The sequence below is a fragment of the Hermetia illucens genome, chromosome 6 (assembly GCF_905115235.1).
Source record: "Hermetia illucens chromosome 6, iHerIll2.2.curated.20191125, whole genome shotgun sequence".
NCBI classification, from domain to species: Eukaryota; Metazoa; Arthropoda; class Insecta; order Diptera; family Stratiomyidae; genus Hermetia; species Hermetia illucens.
In genome coordinates, this window is record NC_051854.1 from 3,215,024 (window position 1) to 3,225,955 (window position 10,932).

The window sequence follows — 10,932 nt, forward strand, 5'->3', positions numbered from 1 at the left end:
GAGGATGTCTGCAAAACAACCGCCACTACGGCCTATTTCGTAGCCATGCCAATGGAACTGGGGAATGCAGCTCAGACACTGGAATGGACGTTAAACCAAGTTTCAGAAAGCTAGACTTCGTCCACAACTACCAAGATGCCATCCTGGTTACCTCCAACGACCATGAACAACATCGACGTCACCTCAAGGAACTTATTTCGCTCATACAGGCAAGCAAGCTCCAGATCAACAAAGACAAATATCAAAGCGGCAAGTCTGAAGCCGTATATACAGGCTTCCAAGTCTACGAGAACCGTTTCCGTCCACCACAGCCCGAAATCCAAGCAATTTCGGACTTGCCAAAGCCTACAGACTTATCGCAGCTAAGACGTTTTCTTGGCATCTTTCATTATTATTGGCACTGCGCCCCACACGCTGCTGAACTCCAGGCTCCGCTGAATAAGCTTCTCGCCGGCTGTACGAATAAAAAGTCCCAAATCAATTGGACAATCGGTGCTGACTCCACGTTTGAGGATTACAAGCACCTCTGCTGCTAATTCAGTTTCCCATCATCCATCTGAATAATAGCTTTGCGCATCGTCACTTCAAACTTGGGTATTGGTATGGCCTTAGCCAAACAACGGGCGGACGGTACATGGGCTTCATTAGGCTTCTTCTCCAGAAAGCTGTCGGAGGCTGAGCAGCGGTATTCCACCCACGACCCCGAGCTACTCGCCGTTTTCGCTATCACCAAGTATTTTCAACTGACCCTAAAAGGACGCAAGTCCGGAATACACGTCGACAATCGCCCGCTCACATCAACAACACCTTGGATAAGAACTGATCTCACGGCAACGAACTTTGGCTATCGAAAACCGACTATGATTGGTTTCTCGACGCTTCTCGGCAACGATAGCGGGAGTTCTCAGAATGCCCGCTTTCTCCAATTCGAGCGGGAATTCCAAAGATGTAAGCTGGATATTCTGGCCCTAAACGAAGTAAGATGGTGGGATTCTGGAGAGTACTCATCTCTCTCTTACCACACTAATGGCAATGTGCATTTGTACTCTGGAAAGCCAAGTGGTAGCAGACGCGAATCCGGTGTCGGGTTGTTTCTGACCTCTATAGCAAGCAAGCTCTCGACATCTGGGAGCCAGTTACTGACAAAACTGTAGCTGCAATATTCAGATGCAGTTTAAGGACCATCACAATTTTTCAGTGCTATACACCAACAGAGACTCCCGAAATAGTGGAGAAGGATGCGTTCAACGAATAATTGCACCCAGTTCAGGGAAGGCTTCCTAAAGGCGACATTGTAACATGACAACACCTTGCTCGGACATGTGATGTGGAAACATGATCTAGGCGACCATGACATGACGAAATCAGTGGTGTTTCAACTAACCGCCATCGTTCAAGCAATCAGATCGACAACTTCACGATCAGTAATAGATTTAAGAGTTGCCTCCTGATTGTGCGTGACAAGAGAGGCTTTCTTGCTTATCGAACGGCAGATATACTCAGTAACGTGAGAATATCGATAAGCATTCGGCTGCCATCAAAAATGCTTTTTTCACGGGTGTCACACAGATGTCATCGGCCACGTCCCGAAGTGGCGTCATAAGATCTGGCTGACTGCGGAATTGTGGAAGCGGATCGTTGAACGGAAAAGGTTGAAGACTCTATTGACCGCTGCGAGCGATAGCGGACGTGACGCGCTTAAACGTCTATACCTAGGGAAATCCCGAGAAGTTCAGCGCAGTGTACACTGTGACAGGAGAGAATTTGCTATCGCGCTGGTCAGGGAAGCAGAAGATGCCACAGAACGGAACAATTTCAGAAGTGTATACCGCATCACGGAAAAGCTTCCATATGGTCGCAAATTTTTCGACGGTCCTGTGAAGGACATTAACGGTAGACTTTCTCATCCACGATGATGAGCAATCGAAGAGGCTCTTAATTTTATCACATCCGGTGGGGTTCCTCCTCTTGCTAGTCACCGAAGCATGCGGATACGGACTGTTTTTTCCAGGCAGAAGAGAAACGATTTCGACCATCAATGCACTCAAATGGAGTAAAGCCGTCGGGCTTAACGGTCTCCTGGCTGAGTTAGCAACTGAAGATCTTCTACTTCCACTCATAAGAAAATCCTGGGAATGCGAGACCTTTCCCAGGGAGTGGATGATAGTTTAGATTCCAAAGGACGGTACCCGTTCTGAGTAGGACAATTGGACGGGTATCTGCGTACTGCCTTTCGTTGCAAAGATAGTACAAATTATCCTGAAACGCATTAAAGAACATCTCGAAGGCTTGCTCGACAGAGAGCACAGTGGTTTCCACTCCGCATCCTCCTGCATTGACCACATTAACACCCTGGAGATGTTCGTTGCACCTGCTCTTCATCGATTTCGAGAAAGCTTTCGATAGCGTGAACAGTGAGTGAATCTGGAGTGCTCTACGCAGGAGGGGCATTCCGAAGAAACCGATAACCATAATCAGAGTGGCAAATAATGGCGTCCCCCATGATGGGGGACGAGTTGGTTGCTCTACAGCCACTTGGCACAGAACAATAGATGAGGAGTGCAAGCGTCTCCGGGAATCTTGGGGAAACTGAATCGCATTTCAGGTAAACATGGACTAAAGTTTTATCTATATTATTTTTGCAGACTTAAGTATAAAAGGGGCTAACTATTATAATTTCTGGCTACCACTTACCGTCACGTTGCTTCCAGGATAAAGGCGAGGCAATCTCTGATGAGCTTAATTTGCCCTAAAAGAAACCGTCTTCCAATTTTGCAAAACACTGAAAAATCACCAAACTTTTCAAACGCACAATTATTGTAGCAATTCATATAATCATTATTAAGTTCTTTCCAACTATTATCGTCAAATCAAACTCTTCCGTTTTCACTAATTTTATTCTTCCGGTTTGACAAAACTTTGCACATTCACAATAGCAACGTCATTCAGCTTACAAAATTCGAAGCCACTCAGCTGAGTCTGAAGACACAACTGTCAATCAGACATTCGATTTGTTGTTTGTTGATAGCTGGACACGTGCGGAAGACTTGCAAGATGAGTTTCGCGGAGGTAATTAACGTATAATTCCCAGCATTCCTTTTGATTTCGAGCAATTTTCTTATAGCTAGCAGGTGACGAGAATTCCGGTGAACATGCACGGACATTTGTGTTCGAGGACGAGGGACACACTCTGGGAAACGCGTTAAAATCGATCATCAGCCGATAGTAAGTTGGCATATGCGACTTGAAGCGTGAAATATTGAAATTTATCGAGAACAATCGTCATTTATTCTAGTCCTGATGTTGATTTCTGCGGTTATACGATTCCTCATCCGGCGGAGAATAAAATGCACTTTCGAATTCAAGCCAACAAGAAACTGCGGGCAATTGATATCCTGAAACGAGGGCTCGAGGATCTGGAGGCAGTTTGCGATCATACGATTGAGACATTTGAAAAGGCGATGAATGATTATAATTCTTGATAGTTTAATTAGCGTAGGTTTTTGTTGATAAGTTAAATAAATTTCGTATAGCAAAATGTTTTGTTGTTTTTGAAGGGGGATGAGGAATGCTTTCTGAAGGAAAGGTTTGTGAGTCTTAACTTTTTCAGTATTCACCATCCTACCCATGTTTGGCTGTTTTAATACATAATTTCCACTGAATATTCAAAAAATCTGACAATTGGAGCAGGTCAGACCGGGCCCTCATTTTTATTTGAATTCAATTTTATTCAGCACAACATGTGGAGAGATACACCAAGCTTTCAACTCACTCTTCAGAAAAATCTCCACAAAATTCAATTGATTACTTTTGACATCTGGCCAGCTCTTGACAGTTCGGTCTGACTCAAGCAAAAATGTTGTCTTCACGGGGAGTTCTGCTGGGCCGTGCAATTCAACGAATTGTTTCCCACTCTAGAAATGTAACTCCGCAATTACAAACGGTTCGAAATAGTCATGTGTAAGTTTAGTTTCAAATTGTGTCCTTAAAATGTTGGTAAACCGACAACTAAGGTTAAGTTTGTTACATAATTTTTAACCAAGATTGAAATGTCAACAGTTCGCTTGTTCCGATGGAAAAATGGGTTTCAAGGGGAGAATAATCCTCAAGCTTCATTTGGCGCCTTTTTTTCAGGCTTGGTTGTGGTACCAAATGAGCTTCTGAGCTTCAATCAGTTTGCCTTGAGTCAGAATGTTCCGACTGGACTGGAACCCAACAAAAATCGGTTTATCCTCAAAATATCATTGAAATGAAAGTAAGGGATTCACTCCAGAATAGTTAATTATAATAGCATCACTCCAATCTTGTTGGGATTTTAAACCATGAGTTCATTCCAGTAAATTATGTGCGAAATTTGGCACAAGTTAAAGGCTATGCTCCAGGCACTATCCTGAAAAATTCTCAAATATTTCAGTATGGATACGTCCTTTGAGTTCTCATTTCCAGGTTCCTAGTGTCACCATTCATCTAATTTCCAAATGGAGCGTTCACACAACTTCTTATCTCTTAATAAGAAAAAAATTGTTTTTTTTTTTAATCAGTGCAAGTTACCACCCATTCTGGTAAATATTTCCTTTCAAAATGCTCGAGGGAGCATCCCTTTCAGCTCAATGAAGATCAAATCGCTTTTGCCTGCCAAAACCTTTGACAACCCCTACAATTCCCCGCATGACTAACCTCCCTAACATAAATATTTCCAAAAGTAACATCTCATCCTCTTCCTTTCTATCTCCAGAGTTTCATATCGCACTGCCCCGCCGCCACACTCGAAAGCTGTCCTCGTTACTGCCGAAGTAGTCGGAGGACTCATGTGGTGGTGGATCCTGTGGCATTTATGGCATGAACCAGATCATATTACGGTAAGTACCCGCTTTGCTATGCTTTCTTCACAACTTCTAACCACATTTCCTCATCTAGGGTGAATTTGAATACCCCGACCCATCGTCCTGGACCAACGCCGAACTAGGAATTCCGCCAGATGATGCAGAGTAAGTGGTCGCCAATCATCTTTGTCGTATAGAAAAAAAAATTATGAATTCTGTGAAACTTAGAACTAAATAAAAAAAAAAAAGTTTGTAAAAGAAATTAAATGCGAATTTGCATGTTCTTTGAAACGAATGCAAATGCCAAGTTAAATTGGGTAAATTTACTTTCTATTCCCACCGCAAATCCTTTAAAATAACTTTCCATCAACATCCACGTTCCTTTCAAGATAAGTCCAACGCTTGAGCTGACTTCTAATCTTAAATTTCTCCCCGTGGTATAGTTGCGTCCCTCCTATTGCAATTTAGCTAAACTCCACCGTGATTGATGCTAGATTCTGTTGGTTTCAACGAAGATTTAACACACAGTTGGTATCCCATCTGACCTTCGGCCACAAAAAGTTTCTTCAGACCCACATCTTTCATCGGGCAACTAAGAATTCTACACCAAAGAAATGCCCCCCATGGCGGCTCCACGCTTCCCCAAAAGTTCCTTATTTCCTGTTCCTCACTTTATCGAATCAATCCTGAAAGCTTATGCCAACCAATTGGCACCACCAACGAAGGCTTCGTCTGACAACCATGCTTCAAAGAAGGGAGAGCATCCACCAAGCGAAAGTAGCACAATCCAGTGTAGTATCACAACTCAACGTCCAGTGCTTACCGAAAACATCACATCGTAAATATTAATTGTTACCAAAGGATGACCTCGCGCTGCGTTGGACATAGACGCCTCAATCATCGATTCTTCTATATCATCGATCCTTCGAGTTCTTGAGAAAAATTCTCTCCTGAATCTCTCGATTGAAGGGTGCTATCGCAATTCGATGTTGCTTCCGCTGACTCTTCAGCTTATTCCATCTCTTTTAACCATTAAAATCCATGACGAATGCTACCGACGGATCTTTATGTCTAAGTTTGATCCAAATTTAGGCGCCGTTATATCTCCCAATAGCCATCTTGACTTTCATTTCATTATCTTCCCAATTATATTCACCAGACTTCAAGCACTGCAGGCCCTCAGAACTACCAGATACCAAAAACACTTGCTGTGATATCTGTAAATCTACAAGGATCCCCGCTGGCACAGACTATCGCATCAACCCAACCTCCGGAGAGGTTCTTTCTCCCAACCTAGATAAAAACTTGTGGCGGCCCTTCGAATTGGAGTTTTTTTTGTATCATCGCAGGAAAAACTGATTTATTAAGCCTATCGGTGAGGGGAGGAGAATAGAGAGCGTCAGGGTGTATGTATTAGGAAGAGGAAAGTCCCTCCACTCTAACACCTTAATGTAATTACGTACCTCAAAATGAGACTATTTTCATGCCATAACCGGGGGAGGTTATCAAGAGAAAAGCGGCAGGTCCTCTCTCAAACCTCGCCGTGGCTGTTACCCAATTAAAAAATTACACCGCTTCAAATGGGGTTATTTTAATATTATCGTGACAAAGTTTGATCTGCCAGCCCCACCCCCAGATAGCGAGGGGATACAGCAGGAGAAAGAACCCTTCGAATGCCTTTCTAATGCCATTGTAGAATTTTAGTGTTATCTCCCATTGAAGGGGAATTTTTTCATATTGTTAATAAACTTACTGGTTGAAGATGTTGGACAAGGTGGAGAGGGAAAAGATTAAACCCTTTCATGTGGCGGCGATGATGGTACGTAGCCCCTTTTCGAAACGCTGAAACCGCTACGAGTTTTGGCGAGGATGGAAACGGAAAGCGCTTTTCGTTCCTCTTGCATGCTCCCTTCAGGTGTGTGGTTGACAAATCAAACTTTACCATTATGTTATCAAAATACCCCCATTTGAAGCGCGATAACTTTTTTATGGACAAGTTACGGTCTCGATTTTTCAAACGTATTTGAAAGAGAGGACCTTCGCTTCTCCTTTCATACCGTCTTTTCTCCCTCAATTGGGCTCAAAATTAAACACCACTGTTGAGAGGGAATGGTCGCCATAATTATTTAACGGGGTTCCCTTCATCCCCCTATCTCCTACGCGGTGAATGCCTCATTAAACATATTTTCGCTCTTCTGACTGCTGCATTAAGAGCTTTATGCTATCCAAGCCCGGCGCTTTATTTTCTGCTATTTTCTTCACAGCTTCTGAGACCACCTCTTTCCTTACCATGGGAACTTCAGCGGTGTCTATCTCCACAATGGGTTACAACACGGTTATACTCATTTACTCGGTGATACAGCTCCTGTTATATTTTTTGTTTGTGAAAGGTCTCATCTATCTAGACCATTTAACTTCGCAACCTAGTTCCACGTTACTGTGCGAAGCGATTAACCAACTATTGAAATTTAAATGATTGATATGGAGATGTTCATCAAAATGATCGAAGAAAAAGGGTTCTGTTCGCTGCCGCAAAATACAAAACCCAGCCATCGGTACGTTTTTCGAAGGTACTTCTTCCCGCATTGAAGTACGTGACGTGGTTGCAATAATAATTTGTTTCGTCACCAAGATGCAGGTTACTGATACCTATAGGTATCTACTATCTTTGTGTCATCGTCGAGGTGACTCCGCGCTTAGCCGAAATGCAATAATTGATTACTACAGCTGTTGCTGCTTGATACAAAGAGAGTTTATCGAGCGGTGGTAGACGGAAATTTGCAGGATGGCCTCAAATTGAATGAGATAGGACCGCCATCATCCATTTTAAGACTCTTCCGAGGCACTGCAGACCGAGAGAGATTTGGTTAAGGACTCCAAATCGAAGAGGCAAACTCTTCGATGTGGATGGAATGCTTTAGACAATTCCTTCCCGTGGTGTGTTGAAAAGTTTTCAATATTCCAAAAGCTAACCGAGATGTTGAAACATTTTATTTTCGTTTCATTTGATTTTATTTTACGAAAATACATCATGAAAACCCGTGGCTACCGGAACCGTGACAAAGTACATATTTTGGCTAGAGGCCAATTCGAAAACTTCAACCTAGAATATTTCGAAAACGAAGGAAGATATCAAAAATTTTTACTTTTTATTTTAGTTATATTTTGGGCCATTGTAACAGAATTCGTTATTCAAACGCGGGGCCACGGAAACGTAATCTCTCCCTTTTGTGGAAAGAAAATGCATATTCACCTATTCCAGCGTCATAAAAAATTTAATTAAAAGTCAATCCTCTCTCTAAAAAGGCCTTTATCAAAATTAATGGGAAACTTAACCTCGTATTCAAAATAGAAGCTATCAGGGCTAATGAAACCCATAGCAACACTTCTCAATTTTGAATTGCCCGCCACACAACCTTGCCATAACCCCTTTTATAGCACCCAACTGGTGACTTCTCCAACTGCAAGCGGACACGCACCGCAAAGTGAAACATCAAAAACGTACACATGACAGTCCGCCTGACGTTCCCAGCTGTCCACCTGAGTCATCCGTCTACCAACAAAACGCCTCACGTGCCGGTGGGGGAAATCGTATTGTGTGCATTGGTTTATGCGGTTTGTGTGGCCAAGTGCCTGCTGTAGGAGCGTCGGACGACAAACTGTGCGAGTTTCTCCTCGATTTCAGGTGAGACGATCACACATTGCTTGCGGCCCGAGAATCCACACACGCTAATTGCCGTCTCGTCGCTCGCGCAGAGTTTCCACTCGGCTGTTTTTATGATTTTCATTCATTAGTGGCGACGACGCGCGCTCTTTTCGTGTGTTTTCAGTTAACATTGTAGATGCCGAGCGCGATTCCAATCAGTTCCTCAGCAGCTTTCCTATCGATCGAGTCGCGCCGAGAAAGTCGCTGATAGAAACCTTTGTCCGACCAGCGAGGTTGAATGCAAATCTCGAGATCGCTACCGGGTAAGACTCGTGTCGTTACTCAATCGTTCTAAAGTTCAATTAATCGCGCACAAAGTATCAATCTGTCGGCGTTGTCCTTATCAGAAATCACCGAATACTTTGTTGCTGGCCAGCGCGAGGCTTGACCTGCAGTTTGTTTGCCCAGAAAAAGAAAGTTCGCTACAAACAAGTGAAAGTTTGGTCGCTTGGAGTGGATCAGTGTAAGTTTCGTTGCTGCTATGTAAAGTGCGATATGTTTGGTTTGGGGCATTCTCCCGAAAAAATTCGGTGAAAGCGCAAATCGACGAGCAACACTCTTGCAAGTTGTGCAATTGGTCAAGACATCGCACGTTGCGCACTGCGGCCGAAAAAGATGGATTACATAAAGTTTCGAATTTCCTCATTTCAGGGTGGCCGAAGCAACAGGGCGAAAGTGACTGAGTAGTAATTGCGCGCCCGTTCACGCAACGAGTCCGTGCCCGCCCTAGATTAGACGACAGTCCACAAAGAAGCCCCTATGAAAGTCATGTGGCCGGAGAATGTGGGAATCTTGGCGATTGAGATTCTGTTCCCGTCGCAGTACGTCGACCAGACAGAGTTGGAGAAGTTCGATGGAGCCTCCGAGGGAAAATACACAATTGGCCTGGGTCAAAGTCGAATGGGTTTCTGCTCGGACCGCGAAGATATCAACTCGCTGTGCCTGACCGTCGTGTCTCGACTTCTTGATCGCCACCAAGTCAAACATTCGCAAATTGGCCGTTTGGAAGTTGGCACGGAAACGATAATCGACAAGTCGAAGAGCGTGAAAAGCGTTCTTATGCAATTATTCGAGCCGCATGGCGTGACGGACCTGGAAGGCATCGACACCACGAACGCTTGCTACGGTGGAACCGCAGCCGTTTTCAACTCCATCAATTGGATAGAGTCGTCGAGCTGGGACGGCAGACTGGCTCTGGCCGTTTGTGCAGACATTGCCGTCTATGCCAAAGGGAATGCCCGACCGACTGGCGGTGCAGGCGCTGTCGCCATGCTCATCGGGCCCAATGCACCTCTTGTTTTCGACCGAGGTCTCCGCGCAACATACATGAAACACGCTTATGATTTCTACAAGCCCGACTTGAGCTCTGAGTACCCAACCGTCGATGGGAAACTGTCAATTCAATGCTACCTAAGTGCCCTCGATCATTGCTATCAGCTCTACCGGAAAAAGTATGAGAAGAAGTTCCCAGATTCCTCAAAGGTCGGGCTCGACACGCTCGACGCAATTGTCTTCCATAGCCCGTTCTGTAAATTAGTACAAAAGTCAGTGGCAAGACTTGTCTTCAACGACTTTTTGCTGTCTAGCGAGGAGAAGCGCTCGGTACGCTATCCGGGCCTTGAGAAGTTCAGCAATCTTAAGCTGGAAGACACCTACTTCGATCGCGAAGTGGAAAAAGCTTTCATGACAGGATTCAACAATGTATTCCAGGCAAAGACTAAACCCTCTCTATTCCTCGCAAATCAAGTCGGCAACATGTACACACCCTCGGTCTACTCGGGACTCGTCTCGCTGCTCATCAACTCGAACATATCAGACTTATTAGGCAAACGCGTAGCTCTCTTCTCCTACGGATCAGGATTGGCGTCGACTATGTACTCAATTTCAATTACAAATGACCCCAACACTCTCGAGCGCTTCACCTCAAAGCTAACATACGTAAAAGATTTGCTTGAATGCCGACAGAAGGTTCCTCCCGAGGAGTTCTCGAACCTGATGGAGGTTCGCGAGAAGAACAACCACGCAGCTCCCTACGAACCGACCGGCAGCGTAGATGTCCTCTTCCCCGGGACGTTTTATCTTAAATCAATCGACGCTCTACACCGGCGGACCTACGAACAGGTGCCCGTGCCTAACGGCTTATCATAATTTTAATGGAGCTTTAACTGTTATTTATAAAAAAAACGTATATTTTCTAATGTTGTTTTCGGTGACAATAACTGGTAATAAATTTATTTATTTTCGGAATAGTTGGTATTATAGGAAAGTAAAAGAATTACTTGCGTGGAGGTGCGGAGGATTTAGGGTACATTACAAGACTACACGGTGCAATCTTTAGCAAGGCTTTTTTGTATTATGATTACGTGTATAGAAGCGAAATAAATTATTTACATCAAAACTGAA

The 10,932-nt window shown here is 44.1% G+C and overlaps 3 protein-coding genes across 3 annotated transcripts; all 3 read left to right on the top strand.

Moving 5' to 3' along the window:
* Nucleotides 1-2,953: 2,953 nt before the first annotated feature.
* LOC119658625 (probable DNA-directed RNA polymerases I and III subunit RPAC2) lies at nucleotides 2,954-3,540 on the top strand. The gene is made up of 3 exons (XM_038066123.1): nucleotides 2,954-3,069; nucleotides 3,125-3,225; nucleotides 3,296-3,540. Exons 1-3 carry the CDS (start codon nucleotides 3,055-3,057, stop codon nucleotides 3,480-3,482), a joined length of 303 nt encoding a protein of 100 aa, XP_037922051.1. The 5' UTR covers nucleotides 2,954-3,054; the 3' UTR covers nucleotides 3,483-3,540.
* A 259-nt stretch (nucleotides 3,541-3,799) lies between these two features.
* Nucleotides 3,800-5,090, top strand: LOC119658624 (NADH dehydrogenase [ubiquinone] 1 beta subcomplex subunit 2, mitochondrial-like). The gene is made up of 3 exons (XM_038066122.1): nucleotides 3,800-3,960; nucleotides 4,736-4,859; nucleotides 4,918-5,090. The coding sequence occupies exons 1-3, from the start codon at nucleotides 3,857-3,859 to the stop codon at nucleotides 4,990-4,992; spliced, it is 303 nt and encodes a 100-aa protein (XP_037922050.1). The 5' UTR covers nucleotides 3,800-3,856; the 3' UTR covers nucleotides 4,993-5,090.
* Nucleotides 5,091-8,454: 3,364 nt separating this feature from the next.
* Nucleotides 8,455-10,932, top strand: LOC119659028 (hydroxymethylglutaryl-CoA synthase 1). Its single transcript, XM_038066923.1, has 2 exons — nucleotides 8,455-8,992; nucleotides 9,181-10,932. The coding sequence occupies exon 2, from the start codon at nucleotides 9,289-9,291 to the stop codon at nucleotides 10,675-10,677; it is 1,389 nt and encodes a 462-aa protein (XP_037922851.1). The 5' UTR covers nucleotides 8,455-8,992; nucleotides 9,181-9,288; the 3' UTR covers nucleotides 10,678-10,932.